The sequence below is a fragment of the Zosterops lateralis genome (assembly GCF_965231275.1).
Source record: "Zosterops lateralis genome assembly, chromosome: 1".
NCBI classification, from domain to species: Eukaryota; Metazoa; Chordata; class Aves; order Passeriformes; family Zosteropidae; genus Zosterops; species Zosterops lateralis.
This window is the reverse complement of record NC_139762.1, coordinates 63,629,816-63,655,219: the sequence shown is the minus strand read 5'-3', so window position 1 is coordinate 63,655,219 and position 25,404 is coordinate 63,629,816. Positions and strand designations below refer to the sequence as shown.

Sequence of the window (25,404 nt, the reverse complement as noted above, 5' to 3'; positions counted from 1 at the left end):
GCATTCCAGCTCACTTCAGTTTTCCATCATTCAGAAGCAAGAACACTGCCTTTCTCTAACATGGGAGAAAGGAATGCATCCTCCTCTGAGCTGCTTGAACTTGTTATTCCCTATTGAACCAAGTGAGAATGTGCATTTAGGAACATTCTTACTTCACGTTTACTTTACATGCATGAAGCTTTATCTCTGGCAGGGGAGAGCAGGCAAGTGTTGCCTAAACACAATGCTTTGCTGCACTGGCTTGAAGAAAAGCTGGTAGCCTCATTACAGATCTGTTTGATGATTTCTGCTATTCTCATAAAAACAGTTCAGATACATTTCTTCAAGAGTCCTGGGAAAGCAGCAGTAGTGTTCTGCTGCTAGGAGTTCCATGTCCATGCAAACACTCTATTCTTAGTGCAAAAGGGCTCAAGGAAGCATGGAATTAGCACTTTGAAACAAGATAGTAACATCACAGAAAGCACCATGAAAAGCCCCAGCACTGACCATTTTTGCTCCTGATAATGCTGTTCACAACTGCCCAACATCCCTCTCATTCTTATCACAGGCAAGGATCGGTCTGCATTGAGCTGTCTTCATAGGGACCTAACAGCCACTGGCCCCAGCTGGCCAGAAATGCTGGCACATTCCCACAGCAAACCTCTGCCTGGAATTACCAAAATAAACCTATACACTTAATGATTAGAGGTCTCATCTAGTGTGGGAAGGAGGACTTAAGCAGGAAAAGAACTGGATCCATCCAGTCCTCCATGCCAACTTAATCAGAGTACACACTGAACATTCCCACACACATCATCAGCAATGGGAGATGGACAATGCCAAACTTATTAAACATCCTTCCTTGCTTCCCTTCCTTTTCTAGCTTCTCATGCCTACCAATCAAACTCGGGGTCCTGTTCCTGAACAGAATTCCCCCCCACACACACCCCCTCCATCCTTTCTACACACTTACCATAATGGTGTGATGTGGGAACAGGGCACGGACAGACTTGACAAATTCCACAAAATGCTCTGAATAGCCATTTGCCACGTCCAGGCAGATGTATTTGATAGCTGGAATGGCCTCTAGAATAGCTGTTAACTTCTTCAAATCATCTTGTCCACTACCTGAGCTTGCTGCTACATGCTAAAAAACCAGAGAGAACAAAACAGAGTAGTAGGTTGCAAAAACTGAAATAAACACACACAATTTGTATGTCTTTTCCTGCATAGTCTTGGCAGGACTTGTGCTGGTAACTAGTGAAAAATCACACTATGTAATATGAAATAAATACCTCCCTGGGAAAAGCAGTGGGCTATTTCTGTCTTGTTAAATGATATAAAAGAGAGGGAAATTAGCATTCTAGCATTCATTCACAAGTGGATTGTCACAGGCATATATAATCATCTGAGATCAATCAAGATTCAGCCATACTCATATTAACATGAACACAGATGAAGCCCTAACTTGGTATATTTTCAGGAAGTTAGAGAGGCAAAATTTGGGGCACTGTCAGAGAGTAAAATCTGGGTCTTTAAGTTCACCAAGCACTCCCATGATCTACAGAATCACAGAAAAATTTTGTTTGGAAGGGTCTGCTGGAGATTTTGTAGTCCAATCCCCTTTCTCAAACAGGGTCAGCTACCACTGAAAACAAACAGATTGCTTCTTCCTTTGTCTTCCAATGAGTTCTTTCCAAAAGAAAAATAGTTTCCACAGCTGTTGGCCTACAAACCTCTGCAGAAATCCAAGGTCACGGTGCAAGTCAGTATTTAATCACCATAGGAATAGGAGATCCTATTCCAGTCATTATGTACCACAAATAAGTTAGGTTTGGAAGTGTTCAGACACAGGACATTCCTGGCACCACTTTCTACCCTATGGTGGCATATAAGTAATCCTCACTGGCCAAAGTTCTAGGCTCCCTTTCAGATAACTCTGTAATCAATAGCCTTTATAATATAATTCTAAAATGTGCCACAGGTAAAGATACAATACAACTCTGTGCTTTTCTTCTCTATACAGAGAAAGATCAAAAACTGCACTGAACTTTTAGCAGGAAGGGGAGATGGCCAGGCACACTTACAGTGCTCTCCTGATACAGGGGCCTGCCAGACGAAAAGAAGTCTGAATGTGAGAAAGTCACAACTTAAGTCAGTGTTTAAATTTACAAAATATAATGGCTTAGGCTAGGACCCTGAGAACAAGTAGGATAGCACAGCCAGAAACAGCACTAAGTGAGCTCTGGTGCAAGAAGGTAAGTGGAGGACACACGAGCTCTGACAACTTTCAATGCTCCTCCCTGCCTGGGCCCAGCACCTGGGCCCCTCCAGCCTGCAGACTCCAGATCCACTTGCACACTGATGGAAAAGACTTTCCCTGCCACAAGAGTGTGCAGGGCCAGCCTGTGGTTGGGTGACTTGAAATTATTCACTTTGATGCACTACCACAGCTCCCAACAGCAACAGAAGCACAGCACTCATACCTACTCCCAAGTATTTCCTCCTTCTGAGTTCAAGATACTCCTCTGTTTCCATTCCAGGCATATATAAACTTTGCTTTTTTGCATCTTAATACAAGCACTTTTGTAATTCACATAGCTGTTCTTTTAGATCAGGACAAGCCACTTCCCTTGATGAATTTAAGAACAGCAAATATCTTCATTCCCCAAAACCTCACTTGACAACAGTACTCCCAAGAGACTCCAGTAACAACTCACTCTCAAGAGGCAGTGAGTTCAGAACAAAGCAATAAACCATAATAATTTACAGTAGAAAAATGTACCTCAAGGCATTCTGGGTGATTGGCAGCAAACAGTTTCCATTCTTCCAGAGAATAATGCTTGTGAATTGCAGTGAACATTGCATGCTAGCAAAAAACCAAGAGAACTGATGTTAATGTCCGAGTTAGTAATTCTTCCCTCAGCTGCAAAAGAAGGCATTTGAAAACCCCCTTTTAAGTATAGGCTCATCCTGCCTGGAAGAACTATAAACAGCCCTTCAAAAGCAACTTGGCAAACTTAGCCAACCTTTCTGGACCAGGTTTATGGTATGTTTCATTAAGCTACTGTCAGTATTTTGAATGTGACAGAGGCTCATTAACTTAGCAAGTGCTGCAGCTCTATCTCGTAACCCACACTTTCAAAACAACATGTCAGATAGTATTTTTTTTCTCCAGCAAAGAGCACAAAGGGACCTCAAAAACTAAGCTCTAGAAGCTCTACCTGAAGCTGAGCTACACCCAAGATGGAAGCTACCCAGTATGGAAGCATCTCCACCAAAACTTTCTTATATCAGGAGCCTTGTTTGTGGTAACTGTGTTGTTGTAAAAGCATACTTGCTTTTTCTTATTCTGGAGTTTTAAACTCATGTTCCTCTGTTCTCCAACACACTTGGCTAAAAATCAACAAAGGCTACTCACTGTCACCCAGCAGTTTCCCAACTGTTGCAGAAATGAGAGTTGAGACTTACTTTTGCCATAACCACAGCCATTTCAAATGTCCCCACGGTGTCCATGTTTGCCACTATAATGGGAATTCCTGTGTATGTCTGCTTGGAGTTACGGAAGGTGAAGGTGCGCGTGAGGTCGACCTGCAGTGAACAGACACACATTCTTTTAAGTAACTGATTGTAATCTTACACCAGTTTTGCCACAGATTTCAGACACAGCACGTTTAAACACAGCTACTCAATTTTCCCTCACATTTCCTGTTCCTTTTGTTCCACCATTACATCATCATTTTTTTTTTTTACAATTCTGCCTTCCAAACAAGAAAAAAAATTCAAAAGAATGTTTTCTGCATTAAATAGAGGTCTTACTTAAGAAAAAGAATCAAAATAAAATTAAAGAAAGAAAAGGAACAAGGCAGAAGAGCTTGGAAAGAAAGGACAATGAGGAGTCTGGGTTATTGTATACAGAAGTAACCTCAGCTGTTTGTATGGCTGCCTGAGAAACTAAAGTTGAAGTCCCAACTCCAAAGTCAGAATTGCAACTCCCTTCATCTCCAGGGCATAGAGGACTTGGTCCCAGACTCCAAGGTGAATGACGGTATAATAAAGTATGTTCTTTTGGTCACAGTTACCAGCACTCTTGTTGTACAATATGAATCATACCTTGGCTTGCAAAACCAAGAAGCTGCTAGTTTCTAAGTTAATGTCTTAAAACTGTATCTGTCTTCACCTTCAGAGTTATTTCTTCTTCAGCACCTTCAAATAATCGCAGTAACATCAGACTTTTTTTTTTCCTTACATCTGCAAGAGGTATTATCAAATTAGATCAGTTCCCAACTGGCCTACCTAGGATCTTCCCACCTAAGGCAAAAATGCTCAAAAGGAAAAAAAAAACAACGCACAACTCTAAGATATTAGTTTAGTCTCTAGTGAAAATGAAGGCTCTTTCTGTTTTCACTAATCTTCACTTCAACTTCAACCCAGTAGCATTTGGAGACTTGGACTAAACTGAGATCCATCATGAGAAAGAAAGCAACACAAAAAACACAGGATTTTTTACTATTCAATTAAAATACATTTTGAGCATTTCCAAATTCCAGGCTAAATTCTGATTAATATTGTGAGGGATTCACTACTGACTTTTATAAGAGAAAGAACTTGGTGCCTTCGTGATAAGCTGTGAATCAGGCTCTCATATAGGCTCCTAAGTGAAGGGTCACTTCAGTGAACAAGTTAAGATACATCTTAATGGAGACTCCCTCTTCTCCCATTTACTATCAGAGGTCTAATTCTCCAGCCATCATGGATGACAAACCATTCTCACAGGAATTTTAGCTACGGCTAACATTAGAAAATAGCATGAAGAAGTGGGTATGAAACAAGTATGAAAACTTAATTTACTTTTCTCCCTCTTAATACAATGTATTAACTGGAACCCAAGGGGAAAGGGGAGGGAGGAAACAAGAGTATCCCACAACCAATTCCACTCAGATACCAGCACCAGAACCACTGCACTACAGTTTTACAAAGGAAAACATCTGTTTCAAAGGAACTTCGGAAAGGAGAAGAGTTATATTTCAGAAAAGACTTCAAAATACTGCAAAATAGACACAAGGCAAGAACTTACTTGACTTTGTAATTTTTTTTAGTCCTTCACACTTTAGCCTCTCCAATATGCCACAGCAATAAGACAAATAATATGCTGCAAAAAATTTACAACCTTTGTGTAGCAAATACATTCAGTGCATTTTCATGTTTTATGAGAGACAATCAACATCCACTAGTCAGTTTCAACTTTTCCATTCCACTCCTCACTTTATGGACTTTTAGTATAACCTCCACAGCTGCTACTTCCCTGTACTGAATTATCCTGGTATGTTTAGGTTTTTCCTCATGTAGAAATCAGTCAACACTGCTGATCATGCTGGCTGCCATTCCCTCTCCCTATTTAAGGAAATTGCGCTGTTCTTGTGCACTTACTTACATTAAAAAAAAAATTAAATTAACGACTTCCTACAGAACACTTCTCTGGTGAACTTGCAATGGACAGAGTGCATGAATAAGCCCAGCCAAGGCAAGAACAGGCTGTGTGAGTACCAAGACCCCACAGACAGATAATGCTGCTCCCACTCCCACCTTTGCTCTAACCCATTTCCATATTTGAATTCAAGCATCCCATTTTCTGATAGCTTTTCAAAAGGAGAAAGCAACCCTGAAAATGAAGACGGTGCAAGGAATCAGAACCAAGTACCAACAGAGCAAACCCACATGAAGATCTGCAAACATCCCAAACTCTAAGAAGCTGACTTAACTCTAGTCACTGCATAAAAAGCTATCCTTGCTCAAACTGAGGGATTCACACCAGAGAAGCAGACGCTTCCTGATACAAGCTTCAAAGCAGCAGCTTGCTGGGTAACAGGCACTGTAGTGTGCTGCCTCTGTTCCTCTGCCAGAACTATTTATTTATATTCTTGTTTTGAAGCAGACTGGGGCTGTCCATTTCAGATCTGGCTCTCACAGACTCTGTTTATCCCTGTTGCCACAGCCTCAGTGATGGTGTCCAATTTCTTAACCTTCATCGGTTTTCACTGACCCCCACATGACACGCACTTTTTCTCATCTGCAGTGTTTTAACAGTTCATCATAGTCACCCGTTACAACCCTGCCATATCAGCTCATGTTCCTCCTATCGTTTTCCCTTCCCAGCGCCCTTTTTTCCACAGCCTGCACGCTGCTAAATATACAAAACACTGCACTTGAAGGAGCCATGTGCCTGCCACTCACCACTCACTCTGTGGAGCACAGCTCCACCTGTTTGCCAGGCCGGCACAGTGAATTTTAAGGAGGGATCCCTGGCTCTCCAAGCAAACGACTCCAAAGTGCCCACAGGCTCTATGTGCAGTAATTGCCCCTGATGAGGAATTACTCAGCCGGGACATCGTTCATCATAAATTAAAAATTACTTGCCAGAGATCAGCTTTCTGCTGAGAGGACCGCTCTGATCTCACACCTTATGATGGTAAAGAAGTTTTGCTTAGTTGTTGCTTAGCCCTCAAAATCCCTGGCCATAGTAAACACAGCCCCCATGTTTCACTTTCCCTTTCCACCTCAGTCTCTCTCTCTTACAACTCCATGCCCCCTGGAGAAAACCTTAATCCTCTTTTCATCCCCCAATGCAACATAATTCCTTCTTGAGCCAACCTAAATCCTTTGTTAACACTGGGGTTATGTGGGGTAAAGGAAAAGGCACCTTCGCCCCTGAGGCAGCCATCTTTTCTTGTGGAGGCAATCGATCCTCACGGGATTGATTTCCTGGGAATCTTTCCCGGTCCCTGATGAGAGAGAACCACAGAACTGTTCCAGCTCACAGCGGCCAGCAGGGACGCAGAGCCCCGGGGGGACTCCACAGGGCTGTCTCTGCACACGCAGGTCACACGGGGGTTAAACCCGAGCGAGAGTGAATAACGCGCCCATCGCCCCAGGTCTGATGTGCCTTCCCTCAGCACCCCCCATGGTGGGGTCCCAGCCTGGGGCACCCTGGGAAGCGCTCCACGGCGTCTCCGTGGGTTTTTATAAATTTTTAAATTTTTATTTATTTTTTTTTAAGAGCACATCACTTTCTGAGCACCAGCACCGCCCACATCCCCCGGGGCCGAGCGAAATTCCGCCTCGGTCAGGTGGCACCACCGGCTCCTGCCGGCCCAGGCCGCGGGGCGGGTAACCGGACACCGCCGTCCTGCAGCTCTGCTGGTTCGCCACCGCCCCCTCCGCCCCCCGCCCAGCGCCGCAGAGGCACCTGTTAGGAGCAAGCAATTGCTCCAGTGCCCCCCTCAGATTTCAGCTGGGGGAGCGGGGGAGGCCAGCGCGGCTGGGGCCGTGGGGGGACACGCCGCGGGCTTGGCAACTGCGGGCCCGTCCTCCCCTCCCGGAGCAGCCGCATCCCCCGCCACGCAAAGGGCGTCTCGGCCTAGGAGGGCATTGCTGCGCTGGACCGGGAAATAAAAATAAATAAAGCGGGGGGGAAGGCGGGTTAAGGAAGTTAAGCGTTGGGAAAGGGGGAGGGGAGGGGGGAAAGCATGCTGGGTTTGGATGCCCCCACCTCTGCTCTGCTTTTGAGGCTGCTCCTTTTAGGTCTGACCAGGACATCTTTAAAGTCCAGTTTGAGGTCTGCGTCTACCCGGGGCATCTCGCTGGGTGTCGGGGCGCGGGGCTGTCCTGGCGGCGGAGGCGGCGGCAGTGGCGGCCCTGCTGTGCTGGCTGCACCGCCCCGCCCGCAGAGCCGCACCGAGCCCAGCCGAGCCGCGCCGGCCAAAGCCCGCCGGCCGCGCACCGAGCGTATTTATAGGGCGCGGGCACCGGGCCCCATCGCTTTATTAGGCGAGGGCTGTTTTCAGTCGAGCGGCCGGGCGGGCCCTGCCCCGTCCCCCGCCTCTCCGCCGGGCAGTGTGCGCTGGGGGCAGACCGGGACGCGGCGCCCGCCCGCAACCGCCCCGTGCGGGGCCAGGCGGCGGCACCACCGCGGCGGCCTTGAGGGCAGAGCAAGGGCAGAGGAAATGGCGCCTCCGTGTGACCGAGCGGGCCTCGGGTGCGGGAGCCCGGCTGTGCCGGCCGCTGCTGCGGGGCTGGACAGACATCTTGGCCTGCCTCCCTCTCCCTTCCACCGAGCCGGGGCTTGCGGCGTTCCCCAGCACTGTTAGGGCTGCTGCAGCGCGGCCCAAAACGCTCTCCTCCAGCCGTATAGAAAAGACACCGCTTGGTCTAGCTGGAGTGTCGTGGGAATCCCGCTCCCCGGGGTGCTCTGCCCTGAGGCCAAAGCGGCCCCGGCCCTTCCCGGCACCCGGTAAGGCCGGATGAGGCAGAGCGGGGTCCCCACGGCGCCGAGGGCACAGCACAGAGCCCGGCCCGGGGGAGGTTCTGGCGTTAGGGACGTTGAGAAATGTGCAGCGGGCTGGTCACAGGAGAGCGGCCACAGCACCAGCCACCTGCAGCCGCCTCGGGAATTTCCTGCTTCATTGCACTTAGAGAAGCAACAGGGAGGTTTTGGGTGGTGGTTTTTTTTTTGGTTTTTTTTTTTTTTTTTTTTTTTTTTTTTTTCCTGTGGGTTTATTATTATTATTATTAGTTTGGTTTTGTTCTTTGTGTTTTTTGTTTGTGTTTTGGATTGTTGTTTCTTGTTGACACACCCCCCCCCCCCCAAGCATATAGGAGCCTGATTTGTGCTGTTTCCCCCGTTTTCAATGGTGCTAGCCACGGTTCAGCACACAAGTCACAAACCGCTCGGAGCAGCGGGATTGCACAAGCCGAGTCCATCTATATCTGCTGCCAGAGGGATCAATACAGGGTTGCCAGTTACCATATGACATGACTTTCGCGGGAGCTTTGAGCCTTAAAGTCTATTTAATTACGAAGTCAGTGGGTTGTCAGATTTGGACTTCTTTGGAAGACCCAGGAGCTAAGGCTGGTTAATGAGTGGGAAGTGAAACCTGGGACACTTCCTCAGACACACTGCAGGAGGAGGTAGCATTCACCCTTTATCTGAAAGTTGCACATGTCTGCTCAACACACCCTGCCTCCCACAGAGCTCTTTTACACCTCTTTGCCTGAATGTCACAGATAGTCCAGTATAACCAAGCATGAGCCCAAGGTTTTACATAGAAGGCAGAGCATTTGAGTGTTTGCAGTTATGATTGTCCAAGTGGAGAGGCCTTGAATCTGGGACTTTGGAACTCCAGATGATGTTCCAGGAGATCCTTGCCATTGTGGGTATTTCCTATGCAGATGTTCAGGGAAAAGAACTCTATAATTAATTTGATCTGCATAGCAGAGGCCATTCATTTGGTGTTTTCTCCACAATATAAAGGAACTACTAAAATACATTTTTCAGACATATGTGCCACTATTTACTGTTAAGTAATAAGAGTACTGATGAGAATGGGTCCTGTGGAAGTGGCATGTTTGTAGCAGAGGACTGATAATGGGAAAAAACAAATGTATTCTGTCTGTGCCTGGCACCATGTCTTCCATTTGCCCTCATGGCAGGCATGTGATGCTGAGAAGAAAGAAAGAAGCCACTGCATTGCACTGTGAATTCAAAAGGTCAGCACTGTTTTGAAAAGTAGGAGATTTGGGCTAGCAGTGATATGTGTAATCCACAGGAAATGCATGCCTGATGCTGTTTACAATTTCCAGTATTTTAGTCTCCACTCACAGAGCTCACAGTGCTATTTTCATGGAGATCACAGTATCTGCTAATATCCATTAATTCCCCATGTACACATACAACAGACTAGTCAGGTGTCTCGGATCAGCTTGAGTGTTCTTTAAAGTTTGCAAAGTTTGAAATTCTCCAGTTTCTTATTTCAAGATATATTTTCTGTAATCAAAAATTATGTTTTCTTGCTGAACCACCTCTTGTTTCTTTCATCATCCTTTCTGAAGTATGGACACCAGAGAAAACATGATCAATAATCACATTATTATCATAGCCAGAAATGAAGATCACCTCTTATGTATCTTTGTTATTTCTCTTTATGTACCTGCCATACACCTGCCATAAATGATCCCATATTATCTTTTTCTGCTATGCAACAGAGCTGTTCATCCAGCTGTATGCAGTTTAGTCTTCAAGTCCAAATGAGCCGTCACTGATTTCAAATTTAGCGTATGTAAATTATTTGTTACTTTCCTTCAGAGTTCTTTTTTGCTCTACTTCATTGTTTTAAAATTATGCTTTAAAGCAGTTGGAACAATGCACTCAGAAAAGAACTGCTCAGCCACTCTAGCTGAAAAGAGCAATGCCAATGCAGATTTGAAGGTCTTCTAAAAGTTTTCTAAACTTGGTGTTTTTGAGAAGAGGGAAAAGTGATCATTATAATGCAAATAGTTACTACTGTGTCTAAAGCCTATTATTGGCTAAGATTGTTGACATTGTGGTTTTCATCCTGCTATTATAATTGTAAATACTGTTGTATGTAATAGTATAAATTAGTTCACAAATCTGCCCTGGTTACAAAGGACATGGAAGAGGTTGAGGTACTCATTGGCATCTTCACCTTGGTCTTCCCTGGTGAGATTTTTCTCAGGATTCCCAGGCCCCTGAGATGCATCAGAAAATCAGGAGTAGTGAGGACACCCTCACAAGAGCAGGATCAGATTGGGAGGGGGAAGTTCTGAGGACTAGAAAAAGCAGATATCACTCCTGTCTTTGAGAAGAGCAAGAAGGAAGGAGGAGCTGGCCTAGTCAGCTTCGCTTTAATGCCTGAGAAAGTGGTGGAGCAAATAATCCTGGAAATCATTTTCAAATGAATGAAGGACGAGAAAGACTGAAGGTAATTGGCATGAATTTATGATAAGAAAATCATGCTCAGCTCACTTTTTAAGATGAAATTTATTGTTCAGTGGATGAGGAAAAAGCAACAGATCTTCTTTATTTTGATTTTGGCTTATGACTGATTCCAAGTAACATTTTTGAAGGCAAACTGATGAAGTGTGGACTAGCTAAAAGGAGATGGAAGTGGATTGAGAACTGACTGAACTTTGGACTCAAAGGCCTGTGCTTGTTGACATTAAGTACAGCAGGCCAGCTATTTATGATGCACTGGGTTAATTGTATATGGCATTAAAACCACTTCTTTTTATCAATGCCTAGTATTTTTCATATTTAAATAAGACTTCCTCAGTAACTCCTTGGTACTGAAAGAAGCATTCAGTGACAACCTGAAAGCATGAGCACTTATGAACACCTGAAACACCTCTAGGGTGAATGTTTAATGATGTTGTCATTGTTTGTCAAGAGAAATTCTGGTCACAGCAGATACACAGCTAACACAACTGAAGGCACATGCTGACTTCCTTGCTGTGGTTCCTAGGAAAATACTATAGCCTCATATAGCTCCAAACAGACAGCCTGTAACATAATTAGTGTGCCTGTTTAAGGAGTGTGGTGAGCACTAGTGAAAGCATTGCTCGGCTGGCAAGTGCTCCCACAAACCGTGTGTCACAACTTCCCAGCAAAATCCCAGAGCTGGAAAGAACAACATGCTGCAGGACATGTGTGATGAAGATCTTTCACTCTTAAGGAGAAGAAGTACATTTGAGGAAAGAGCCTTGTTTTTCTTATGAGAAATGTAAATCCCCTTTATTATCTCTTTGAGTTCAGGCCTTGTCTGCGCGGAATAGCATTTCCCAGTGGATGGATCAAGAAATGTAACTCAGCAAACCCTGCAAATGCAAGCAGATTTCCTTTTGTAGTGGAGATAAGGGTGTTTCTCTGAACTATCAGTGTTATTACAGCATCTCCATAAAGGCTTTTACTGACCTTGATAACCACCAGAAATGGGAGGAGTGGGGCTGACACTCCTGCCTTTCTTAAGTCTGCTCCTGCCAAGCAGACTTCAACTACATGCATGAAGATCACTTGTTATGAAGAAACTTTTATGCCATAAGTATTTTCATTTAAATTCAAAGGTCTTAGAGGAAAAATAATCTTAGTCACTGATCGTCAGCTAAATCGGAGGCCACACTGAAGTCAATAGGACAACTTCTCATTCAAGGTACAGTTTACTTAGGAGTAAGTGACAGTATCCATTCCCGTTTGATTTCAGCAGGTTTCAAATGTTAATTGTAACTAATCACGGCAATCTATAAATAATGCAACTCTGACCTTCCTTGGCTTATGAAATATGCTTAGAGTCTGTCTGTGCTGATAACAAAAGTGGACCACGCCAATCTGTCCCTGCAAGGCAAGAGACAGAGTGTGGCTCACGCATAGCCATTTAGATGCCATATGTGAGCTTCAAGGGGTCTCACTCAAACTGCATATTGGAAACAGTTTGATGCTGTTCCCTGAACGGTCCTCAGACTACCTGAAGGAGTGGTAGCTGTCCAGGTTCTTCAAGGGAGTGTGATTCTAATTAAAGACTGTGGATTATTGCATTGTAGAGCTTGTAGCTGGGTCCAGGCTCAGGTCCAATTTGGTTTACTATTGGACTTTACTGACACAGAAGTGGCTTGTAGATTTTTTTAAATGGTGAAAACCTGTTGTGTATTATCCATTGTGAACTGATACTTCTGTTCATTACAGAATTACACTTCTACATACTGTAGAAGGCAGTGAGATTCTCTCTCTGGAAATATTAAGTCATCTCACAGGTTGTAACAGGTATTCTGTTGTTGCTCCATAGCTTTACATTAGGAGCCATCCTCTCCTTAGCAGTGCCCATGGGTAGAACAAGAGAAATGGTCACAAGCTGAAACACAGGAAATTCTATCTGAATATTAAAAACCACTTTTTCCTGTGAGGGTGGACTGCATGGTCTTGAAAGGTCCCTACCAACCTCAGCCACTCACTGCTTCACTGGTTCCATACATTACTTTGTCATTGCATAGTATCTTCCTCTGCAAAATCTCAAGGGCCTTTAAAAAATTTGATAATTACATAGTTTATTTGGTGGTCATTTGATAGTCAGATTAGTAAATCTCATTCACATAAGAGAAAGGCATGGAGAGAAACATTTAAGGATGAAACAAAGTCCTATTCAAGTTACACATCGATAACTCTGATTGTGATTTCCTACTGGCTTTATAGCAGTAAAAGCCACTGACTTCAGTGGACTTATCCCTACTTAATAGCACTGCTGGGAGAAATAGGCTGGAAAGTAAACTCATCAGAGGCAAATGTTGATTTTACACTAATACCCCTGCTGCGAGAAGTAGGCTGAGCCCATGTTTTCGCATCTGTTTTCCTTTAAAGTCGTCAGACAGACTGGCTACTTGGCTTCACCGTCTCAGAATGAGGGGGTGAAGTTCTTTTGTCTTGACTGGGCATAGGCTGATTTACCAGGCTTTTCCAAAATATGCTAGACCAAATAGGAACCCCAGTGAGGTACCAAAATTGCGTCAGTAAATAATTACATTTACAAATAAGTAAACAAAAGCAGGAATGCACAATTGCAGAAGGATTTGGGCAGAGAAGAACTCAGCAAAAATAAACTTCTGGTGTTGCCCATATACCAGCTGATGCTTTTTTGCTAGCACATCACCTACTGTCATACAGCACATAAAAATTACACTATTTTACAAGCCAGACTCAGTTGGGGCTGGCCATACCCTCTCCTTCTGTCAGTGTTTGCGCTCCAGCTTGCACCTGAATTCTAGCCTTTAATTCATTCTGAATTCATCCTTTAATTCTAGCCCAGAAACTCCCAAAAATCCATTGTCAATTCAACCTGCTCATGTAAATAGAGGAAAATACCAGATTCAAGAAGAAATTTTGCATACATGTTTCTTTCAGCAGCTGATTTTACAGTAACAGTCACAGCACTGCTGAGGCAGTGCAAATACTAATATTGCTGTTTGCCTCTTTAATGTAATACCTAGATCAATGTGCTGCTTTCTTCATATAAATCTTTTGCATGTGGAATTAGTGCTGTTGTAGGCTAATCCCCGAGTTTGTGTTACTCAGGAACAAGGTGCTTAACACAGAAAAGAAAATAATATCTACTTCTCTTGCACTTAACACCATTGATTTGCTCAGTCTCTTGAGCATAAGTCGACTAAGGTTCTGAAAGTCCATTTCCTGCTTATGGGGAGGGGTCAGGACGTTGCCTATTCTAATCCTGGCAGTTGCGAGTTTTTTTGGTTTGGTGCCCAAAGTCTGTTTGAATAAGCACACTGCCATTGCTATATGAAATAAATTAAAAGCATATTAATTTTAAAAACCCCCACCCATTATATAACCAAACAGGATTGTCTTAATTTTCGTGGCTTTACTTGACATTTTTATGTTGGGTGGAAATGTTGCTACAAATTTTAAGCTGGAGAAATGCTTCTGAACTGTGAACATCTGGTAATGAATAGTTTTCTAATCCAATTTAATCTTTGGAAAAACTAAAGAATTTTGCTGCCCTACTGCACCATCTACAGGCAGAAAAAAAACATGCTCATGCTACAAAATGTTTTAACTGTTTCAAGCACTTTCTTTAATCATTACAATTAATACATAAAACTGGAATTTTTCTTTTTTCATCTTAATTAGTATGAAGGTCTTATGCCTTTTGTGTGTAAAACGACATTTCACACATCTCTAAATACCTTGTACACTTGGGCCAGGGAGCTTTGCCTCTGCAAACCTTGTGTTAATTTGGATCTTATGGGGACGTAGAAAACAAGATTGGCTTGGTCCTTTATTACAGTTTAGGCATTTAATGGGATGCAGATAAAAGCTGTTGCATTTATCAGCTGTCACACACTTTTTTCATAAAGGCACCTACGTATGGATTATGATTAACATCAACTCGGTTGTCACCACTATGCCTTTTTTACCCATGATTCCTCACTGGCTAAAGATATTCTTAAAATGACCTAGAAAATGCTGCTTCCCTTTCCCACAGCAAATAAAACCCTGCTAAATATTCTTGTATATCATTATGATAAAACGGGAAGGGAAAATTTAATGCCTGAGCTTGTAAAATATGCTCTAGTTTTGCAAGGCTGTTTAAAAAGTGAATATTATTAGCATGTGAGGCCACAGTAACTGCATATCTGTAGCTGCTGTTAGCTTAAATCTAACGTGTTTTGGGTGCCCACGTTCTTTAAGTAATCAAACAGGAAAAAGACGATATGAAACTGATGGATTAAATCTCGTGAACTGTCTTCCTCCTTTTTAGAAAGGAGGCAGAGCTTTTTTAGTTGTTTTCACTTTCCTGAAAATATATGTGTTTAAAAAATTATCTCCAAATGAAATAACATCCTTAGTAATGGTAAATAGATATATGCATTCTGTTAATAAAATTTGAAGGAATTGAAATTACTTTCTTCTGGTAGGAGAACAAAGGGCTAAACTCAAGATCCCTTACTACTTGGATTTTAGTCTCATATGTAGCACATCTGTTGGGAAATCTGTGGAGCCAAAACGTTATTTGGTGCTGGATATGCAGCACCCAGAGGCAGTAAGGCCTGTAAGATTACAGTCTTTTTTCATCTGTATAATGAAGACTTCTGAAAACACTGCATGTTTTTGGTCTGTGCTTCCACATCTTTGCCTAGAAAATTATTATTTTGTATCTTGATTTGTGCCTACCTCTTTCTCCCTAAGCTGCTGTGTAGCAGTGCTGGTTTCTGATGTTAACAGAGTTGACATGTTTCACCCCGTCGTCCATATTCAGCAGAAGCAGAAGTCACTTCCATATGTGGTTTGTGGAGTGCTTTGGGATTCTTCAGGATGAAAGGTGTGATACAAATATTAGATACCATTAATTCCCTTTTTTTTCTGCAGCACACACAGTATTAATAAGTTTTCTTTTCATCTTGAGCTCCCCTGACTAAATTGTCAAACATCTCAGTAATACCTTGAACGTTTCCTTCAGGCACAGTCATAATCACTGTTCTGTGAGCTCCTTACAAAAGGATGGCTATTCTCCAGGCACACAATTGACGCTCCTACTACCAAATGCCTCTTCTTATCGTCCTTGGTACTTCTCTTTAGAATTCCCCTAGAGTTTCCTTGCTTCAGTCTAATCTTCCAGATCTCATTCAGGTTCCATTTCCCATTTGCCATGTCAATTCACCTGCAGTACATTGTTAAGTCTGTGCTGATCCTGTATCATGAGCAAATAGGACCAGCGTAGGGATAGTTCTTTGGACTTCTGAGTCCTGTGTCTTTTTCTTTCTTCCTTCCTTCTTTTCACTGTATTTAGATGGCAAAGGCTCTATCCTCTTTAGGCGGATCACTGTGAGGAAAGCAATAATCAGCCTCTCCAAGCTACCTAAGCAGCACCTCATTCTCTTCTCAGAGAGGAGCAGAACACAATTGCTTTTCTGAGCCCTTCTGCCCTGCTCTGTGGGAAAGGGAATAATTAGCCTCGTTAAGCTACGGGGCCAGCAGCCTCTTGGCTTCCCTGCTCTCCCCTCACTTGACCCCAGTGTTTTAGAGCTGCAGCAGTCCCCGGATAAATACAGCTGAACAGGCAGCTGCTCCCAGCTGTGCCCATGTTGCTGCTCCCTGCTCCTTCTTCTGGTGCTGCCCTGACACCCACCCAAGACTGCACAGTTGGCCCTTGAGAGCTCTGATGGTGAAAGCACTACACGGAGTGGCACTTCCTCACACACCCTCTTTTTCATTCCTCATTATTTTAGCTCAATTAATTTGCTCTCATATTCCTGAACCTTCTTGGTTCAGCCTTCAACTGCAGGCTGCTGCAGGCTGCTTTTCCTGCTGACACCCTGCTGTCGGGTGGTAGGTAATGTATTGTTCACCAGAGCAAGAACTTGTCTAGAAAATCAATGGCCTGCAATGTCCCTTTGGGGTCAGGCAAACAAGTCTTGTGGAGTTTGTTAAGGTATATGAGGCTATGCTGTCATGTGAGGGAAAATATAGGAATAAATAAACATCTGTAAGTGTTCAGATTTCTGATCTTTGAAAATGATCCACTTGAATCACTGTGTCTGGTGCCCAATTTAGTAAAAAACCATCTTTCTTTACTTCTTATTACTTTCCCAAGCCACCTTTTGGGCTGCAATGTAGCAGGCTGGTATATATCATGGCACACAATCTAGCTTCCCTCACTTCCCTAAGTGTAAATTGGGACTACATCCATAGGAGCCAGTGGTGGTGTCATAATATAAAACTCACGAGTGTATGATCAAAGGAGTCCTTGTTTTTCTTTCCCCACAGCTCATAACAGAGCTCAGAAATACAGAACCATTTTGATATTTAAAAGCCATTTGGTATTTAATCAGAACAGAAGCTTGGCATATGAAGAACATAGGCATATAGCTGAGCTGAGCTTTGGGAGACATTAAAAATGAATTATGCTGATAAAGAACAGCTGTATTCTTACATCAGAAACCACGAGGACAAAAAATTAATTTGCCTTCATTAATTTCTCAATTCTTTCCTGGCAAAAAGTCCAAAAATGCTTAGACTACAGATCTAATTGCCATCAAGTGAGTGTATGTATTAAGAGACTGTATCAATTATAGGACCATCGAGTGTCTTTATGAAAGCCAATTTCTGCTCACGCAGTGTTAAGATCCGCACTCACCTCCACCCACCCTGAGTCTTTTTTGTTGCCTACTAGGAAGAAATCTGGAGAAAAGAAGGTGATAAAATGTTGATGATTATTTTCTTATTTAATAATAAGGAGCTGCACACAGCTGTGAGGTTCAAGAGGGAAGCAGGGTACAATGTTAATTCCCTCTTGAAAGACATCACTATGGAGGCCACAACATATTTGTCTCCCTTGCCATTCTACACTATGAAAAATAGGAATCCCTAGGTTTAAGTTTGGTTAAGTAATTTAAATAAAATAAATAAATAAAACCAGTTGATCAGATGGGAGTCAAGTTGGGTGGTAGAAGAAAAGGGTAGTGGAGGGATGGGGGGGGGGGGATTTGTACCCCGTTTTTTTGAAGAGGTGACAGAGACTCCCCTTACCACGCTGGAGAAGGACACTGGGCACAGTCTCCTTCCTGCCATGAAGACTGCACACTGGAGGGCAGGAAAAATGTCAGGACACACTCAGCTGTCCCTGGCTTCCAATTAGTCATCCCATGCAACATCCCCTTCCAGGAGAGGGCTTGCCACTGTGTTCTCTGCCCAGCAGTGGCCTATAAGGGGATGTGTAGTGCTGGGCTTGTCTGGATGGAAAATGCCTTCAAAGCTTTGTCTAGCTTGTCTATGCTTCTAGTGGAGCCTTCCACTCTGATGCTGGAGTGTAACGTGGGTTTACATTTAGAGAAAGGTAGGGACATACACACACAGACTACATATATAAAAAAGCCCTACATCACAAACACCAAGCCTACAGACTGAGAAAATGCTTAGAAACTGGTAGATATTCAAAGAATTCAGCAGAACTCCTGGGAAATACAGGCTAAACCTCAGCTGGTGTAGCTCTTCTGAAAGATATAGACCTTGTATTTATAATTTATTGAGTGCCTTTGAATGAATCAATTTTTGTTTAGTGGCAGGCAGATCAGAAATCTTGGCATTGTTTTTTGTCATGAGGCAATCTTGACAAGTGTATATGGCTGGTACTTTAAAATTCCTACTGCATCGTTGAAATACTTCCAGGCATCATTTAATCAGGTGAAGGAGATCTTAGCTCACTCCTTGTTCTCATTCAGTTTTGCCAATTATAGTTTGTCTAGAATTTTGTCTCCTCTTACTTGCAAACATCTCTTCAATTCTCGCTAATTTTTGCAGCTACACCAAGTGATTAAACCCAACCATTCTGGCAGACACAGCATCTGCTCTCTGTCTGTGCCCAATACTGGCCATGCTGGTAGTCACTGTGAGCCCTCCAGCCTGGCTGGATGTGGGTCTGGAATTTTGTTTAGCATGGGCTGTGGGGGGGGTTGGGAGGTAGGGGTGCACCAGCCCACAGACCTCGACTCATGGGCAGAGGACTCGTGGCTTGGGAACACCAAACTAGACAGCCACCTTTGCACCACAGGCTGGGCAAGCTGAGAGCTGACCTTTGTGTTTGGCCTTGCCTTATGGCCAGTGCTTGAATGTATTTCAATCATTTAGGTTGGAAGAGATCTTTAAGATCATTTACACCAACCATTAAGCCTGGCACTAAACTGTGTCCCCAAGTGCCACGTCTACACATCTTTTAAATTCTTCCAGGGATGATGACTCAACCATTTCCCTGGACAGCCTGTTCCTTAACAACCCTTTCCACGAATAATATTTTTTTTAGGTAATATCTTACCTAAACTTCCCCTGGGTCCACTCAAGGCTATTTCCGAGGGATTCTCGCTGGACAATAGTGATGCCGCATCTTCCATCTTCCATGTTCTGATGTTCTGATGTTCTGATGTTCTGCTTTGGTGTGGGTTGTTGTTGTTGTTGTGTGTGGGTGTTTTTTTTTTTTTTTTTTTTTTTTTTTTTTTTTTTTTTTAATCCCAGTTAATATAGAATGTCAGCCACACAGAGGGAAGCGATGCATTCCCGGAATCCCTGAGCCCCGCCGTTCGGCGCGGTGGATGCGGTGCCCGGGTTGGAGGCGCTGCCGGCGCAGCCTGCAGAGGGCGCTGCACCCCCGCCCTGTGCCCGCGGCTGCCGTTCCCTGGTTTCGTCCGGGAAAAGAAGCATTTACACCGTGTAGTGTCTCCCCGCTCCTTTTCTTCCAGTCTGCTGGCGACAGAGGAAGTCGCCCAATCCACTGTCATCTGCTTGGCTGAATAACATGCGGAGCATTTGCGTGGCATGTGATTACAAGGTTCTAGAGGACACTAATTAGGAAGAAAATCTGGGGAGAGAATAGGGATTAGAGAGTATCCGTCAGTCAGATGCCTGTCAGCCAGCAGAATAATAATAATTAATCATGATTAACAATACGTTCTGTGTCAGTAGTGCATCTTATCTGAGGACTCTACAACCGTTTTGTGTTTAATCTGCGCAGCTCCTTCTGAGGGGAATAGACATGATAAAATATTTAGAACTGAATTTGCAAATGGCATTTCTGAAATGAGACCCCTAAGGCAGTTGTATACAAGTGTCAAAATAAAGTGGCTGGTTTTGAGATGTGCTGAGCATCTGCAAAGCCCAGAGTTGGTGTGCTAGTGTTACCTCACAAGTCTTACAGCACAGACAACATGAGTACCCCATTTTTTCTTGGCAAAGGACAACATTTCAAGTCATGAAATGCAGGCTGTGCTGGGAAATGCAAGTCTAGCCCTATGGCCCTGCCTGGATTTACTACTCATCTCTACTGCTTGCATGCAAGCGTGCAGTCTGCAAGGAAACAGGCTGATCATACATGCAGGGCCAAGTTCTTATGAGTAAGCTGTGCACAGGTTGGGAGTGTGCAAGGCCAAGCATGCCACCAGCCAGTTCACCTGCAAATACTCCAGTTTCAGCCCTTCTTAACCGTGGTGTGAATGCTTTGAATACATCTGGGGCACTGCCAGCAGTGCTGTTTGCAGGACTCAGTGTACTCATTCCACCTAAATCAGCTCCCAAATCATTGTACAGGCATTGTCCAAAGCATAAGAAGTGTTCTGGTGAAGAAAATGCCAAGTTGCCTTACAAGTCAAACTTCTGAGTCATAACCAAAACAACAGTGCTGAGAAAAAATATCCAGCAGTTTTAAGAAGAATGTTTTGGTTTTATATCTACACATTTTTTTTCAGTGCTTTATGCCTCGATAGGATCTAAGAATGTGAAATGCTATTTTCAGCTGTATCTGAAAAATAAACCAAAACAACAATCAAAACCCCCTCCCCCCAAAAAACCCAGACCAAAACAAAACCGAAAACAAAAGCAGATTTTGAGCTCACATGTACAATGTCTTGCTGACACGTTTTCCACACACAGATTTCTGTCATTTTTATACTCAGCAGCTCTGAAATCAGAAGTATTATAGCCTTAAAGCTCAGACCCCTAATCTCTCCAGACTCACTGGAGAGATACATGCCATTTCAGGTAAAAAAGTGTTTGCTTTTTCCAACTAATAATGTGGTTAAGTCACTTAATTGGATGCTGCTCCACCTCCTACAGACCTGGCAATTTTTTAGCCAACACAAATTAACTGAATAAAAGCAAATAAATCTATACCACAAATGACTCATTGCGGCACCAGAGTATACAGCCTTCCTGGCCTGTGTTTAGCCTTTTTTGTCCCTTTTTTCTATCACCATTATAAGAAAGAACTTGTATACTCTATAGAGAGGGAAGCCTAAATTATGCCATGTGATCTCTAGGTCTGTAGCACAATGGTAAAAATCCTCCAAGTTATGTAACAAATGCAGATTAGTTAGAAAATCCCTTTTTAGAATTGATTTAGGTGTGGAAACAAAAATACATCCAGTATTGTAATTCTAGTGCTATTTATTTGAGATCAAATTTTTTTACCTCTCTTTATTTTGCTAGTCCTCAAATATTCTATTTCTGCTATTTCTATATTCTAATAAATATTCTATTTATGCTGCAGTGCTTTTGAACCAGAATAACACAGACCCCTAGAAAAAGACAGCTATAGGACAAGAGGTTAGGAGTCCTGGCAGTGGGCAAAGTGCAGCACATAGATGTCCCTTTTGAGTCTCAGACTTGTCACTACTTTGTAAGCAAATGGGCAATCTTCACAATCCTCCTAGCTGCTCTTTCAAGTTGTCTGGGAATACAGGCAAAGCGTTCTAAACAGGTGACAATCAGATAATAAAGTCAGTAATAATTACAACTATGGGGCCCAGTGCATTTCTTCATCTTTAAAGATAAAATCCTGTTCAACACAACACATGACAATGTTATTTGTAGAATTGGCGATGTGGCTGGAGAGGTTTCTGGGGGTGCTGTGAGCCCACTGTGACTTTTCTCCAATGCACAGCTGGAGATATGTAACTTAAGCTCCTGCAGAAATCTTCCTTGCATTTTATACAGAAGGGTCTTTTTATTTCCACAGACGCCTTTTCTACCCTATAGGCAGTGTCAACTGCGCTGTGACTAAATCCACTTAAACTGCAGTTACCCCAGTGCTTCAGAGGACAGTATCACTTGGGGCATGGAGTGAAAGTTCATCCCTTAGGAAAGAGTTTGCCATGATTTTGCAAGGCACAGCAGTAACCTGGTAACCGACATATCCATTTCTGTTACATTTTCTAGGTCAGCGTGAATCATTCTTAAGGGAGAAAATTCAACCAGGCAAGTTGAGAGGACTGTAACTGCTCTGTGCTCCCCCTTCCCCAGCTAGTTCTGCCCAAGGAGAGGCTTTTGTGGCACGTGGTGTAGTCAGGGAAATGCAGTCCCCCTCTTCATCCTCTTAGGATGCTTTGCTGTTGACAGCAAGGCTAGCAATGGTTCTGGTTCCAAGGATCCCATCCCTGGCATACCACTGAACAAATGCAGAATAATATAAGAGAATAAAGCAATTTCAGTCTGAGTCTCAGTCTGAGGAGGTGTAGATGTAAAGGTACAAGGAACCAGTAGGAAGACACTGCTCAGAATGAGAGGCAGATTCCAAAGCAAGGTGCCAGGCAGAGAGGCAATTCTGGTATACACTCTAGTCAAGTCCTATACTGGACATGTGAAGGAATCCATAGTCTTGGAAATAGTAAGAGTTCACTCATTACACACATTCAAAGATAGTGACATATATATAAAAACAATATTCTTCCATGTGCTGTGGACAACAGAATCAGTGGTTGACACATCTCTCTTTTATCCAAGGAGTAATACTTACCAGCAAGACAACAGTGTGTGGCATGTAAATTTGACCCTGCTGCACCCTTTCTTTGGTGTTATCTCTGAAGATACTCTGGGCCACAGTCTTGGCTTCTTTCGAACCTGAAGCTCTCATGCCATAAAGGTAAAAAAATGTGCTGGCGAAGGTCACAGATTGCAGTGGTTTGGGCTGAGGATCAACAGGGAATGACATCCTGAATAATATTTGGCCTTGGTTCAGCAGTTTGTGGGCAACGAGCATCTCTCAGCAGGAATAAACTATGAAAAACACAGAACTCATGTTTTTCAATTACATTGAGTATTTCTTAGCCCAGAGTTATCACCAGTTAGGCAAATTCTTTTCTCTAGTGATGAATTTCTTTTTGACCCTTTATAGGATACTCTACTTCCAGTTTACTTTCCAGGTGCCTCAGTTTCCACACAAGGGATAAAAATATCCCTTTAACTTACAGAGATGTTGTGCTGATTAATTAACACCCAGCTGCACTTTCCAGGCTCTTGAGATGAAAAGTGCAATGTATGTATTTCCTTTTAAAACTGTATTTTACTATCTTGCTGAAAATTTGGACCACTGCCAGTGTGGGAGGGAAGAGTTCTCAGTGGCCACAGGAAATCAGAACGGAGCATATCTTGTTTATCCCTCAAACCCTGCATTTCTAGGACTTGCTCAAGGCTCATTGAAAGACCAGAATATCTGCAAAATACCTGCTATCTCTATCTAGGTTTAATCTTGGCTAAATATTATTCAGAGAACAAATTGTGACAGCTGCTGTTCAAACACTGGGCCTTCTGTTGATGTCAGTAGTTGTATGAGAGATGAATTTGGCTTGCTGTCCCATTTTAATGAGTGCACGAGTATGTGTATCTCCCGTGCGTAATACTGAGACAGTGTTAAAACAGGTCAGGATTTGGTTTAAATCCCTCAGTCTCTGGGGCTGTCTTGTTTCCTGCTGAAGAAATTAGCTCTTCAGCAAAATGTGTGTCACCTCAGCAGAATCAGGGGTGCCATCTGCAGTTAGAAAGCTGGGCTTCACAAAATGATGCCTTTGCTTTCAGTGACTGCATTACACCTCCTCATGAAGCTTCTTGGATCACAGAATCACTGAATGTTCTGTGGTGGAAGGGATCCACAAGGATACCAAAGTCCTGGCCCTGTGCAGGACAGCCCCAAGAGTCACAACATGTGCAGACATGGATGTGGGCCTTGATTTTGGAAGAGAGTTCCTAGTTTGTTCTGTCAGAGCAACACTCACTGGTTGTCAGGCTTCTGTGCAGGGTAAAGTGAGTGTCATTTTTCTTTTTATCCACCTCTGCAACATCCCCAAAAAAGTGTGTGGCAGGGAGAAATAGCTCTGCCTATTGGAGGACAGACAGGGTCTAAAGTGAGTTTTTAGATTAAAAAAATGTGTGGGTTGAGTGAGTAGCTGAGCAACATCTGAGAAGCTATGAAAATCAGAGTTTTCCTAGATCTAAGAGGTTTAAATTTTTCAGTGGAAAATAACTGTGCCCGGTTGTAACAAAGCTGAATGTTTTTTTTTTGACTGTGTATAAACCCTTGATTTTGGCAAATAATGGCTGACTGGGAAGCTGGAAGCCGTGTGCTGTGCATGCAGTCTGTAAGGCTTTTGTCATTCTGAATGTTGGTTCAAGTAATCTTTCTTTGACAGCTCATTTGCATCTAAGCTATCCCCAAAGAGTCTGAGAGTTTGGAAATAATAGAGATGACATTTGGGTAAGTGTTTAAAAATGCACAGCAGCAGCATGCTCGGAGGCTTGCATTAACAAGCAGAAACGAATTCTGGAAGTGAGCTACAGAAAAAGAGAAGAAGAGAATCTGTCTGAATGAAGTAAGATTCACTGGGCATCTGATGACTAAGTAGGAAGTGTTTTGTGCCAAAACCTGGGAAGGTAAGCATTATTCGCAAGATGGCAGTGCCAGAATATAAACCAACACCAATGCGGCTTATGGCTAGAATGCAGTATTGAGCACAGCATACTTCCAACCTCTGTGAAGTACTCCATTGAGAAAATTGCTTGCAAATCAGGCTGAATGGCAATGGAAAAACAGGGCAACAGAATGATTTCAATGAGCCAAAAAAATTATGTGATTTTAAGTGTTCCTGTCCTCTAGCACAGGCATGGTGCCAGCAAATCTGTTCAAGCAAGCTTTGAGGATTAGGGCGATGCAATTTTGCTAGTTCCCAAGCAGCTGATGTCATGTGCAACTCAGGAGATGTTGCTGGATACCAGTAGGGTGTATCCTGACAGGAAAAGAGATGGTGGCTGCTGTGTTTAGAAGAAAATTGCTTGTGCCAGGATGAGTACAGTAAAACTGTCTTGGTGTAGGTAGCTCCCTGAAACCGAAGCACACAGAATTGTAGGTTTCAGGAGCAGTTTGAAGTTGATTAACTGGATTTACCACTGGTGTTTCCATGATGTGCGAATGTTCTAATTTTCACTTCTATTGATATTGTAATAGTTTGTAAAGAAAGCAGCTCAGTTGAAGGGTTGCTTCTATAAACATATAATAAGAGACAGCATTTGCCTGAAAGCTTGTTAGTCCAAATGGGGTGAAACTAGTAAAGAATTGAAGAAAGAAAAAAGCAAGGTGAGGGGAAGAATTGCAGTGAAATAAAAGGACAGATTAGGGCGAAGCCAGAACTATCAAGTTCAGCATCATGCCAGTAACAACTCTGTAGAGCTGCTCAGTGGATATAAACCACAACGGGACCAGCTTTATTCATTCTGCAAAACGTAATTGCCTTCATAAGGGAATGTTAGGCCCTTGG

General features: G+C 43.2%; 1 protein-coding gene across 1 annotated transcript in view; it reads right to left on the bottom strand.

Moving 5' to 3' along the window:
- The window catches only part of GMPR (guanosine monophosphate reductase), a 49,370-nt gene extending 41,689 nt beyond the window's left edge, over positions 1 to 7,681 (bottom strand). Inside the window, exons 1-4 of the mRNA XM_083856614.1 lie at positions 7,529 to 7,681; positions 3,451 to 3,570; positions 2,765 to 2,848; positions 953 to 1,126 (exon numbers count right to left, since the gene is read on the bottom strand). Coding sequence (XP_083712740.1) covers positions 953 to 1,126; positions 2,765 to 2,848; positions 3,451 to 3,570; positions 7,529 to 7,615 — 465 coding nt within the window. The 5' untranslated portion in view covers positions 7,616 to 7,681. The remainder of the gene's footprint in view (positions 1 to 952; positions 1,127 to 2,764; positions 2,849 to 3,450; positions 3,571 to 7,528) is intronic.
- Positions 7,682 to 25,404: the final 17,723 nt, after the last annotated feature.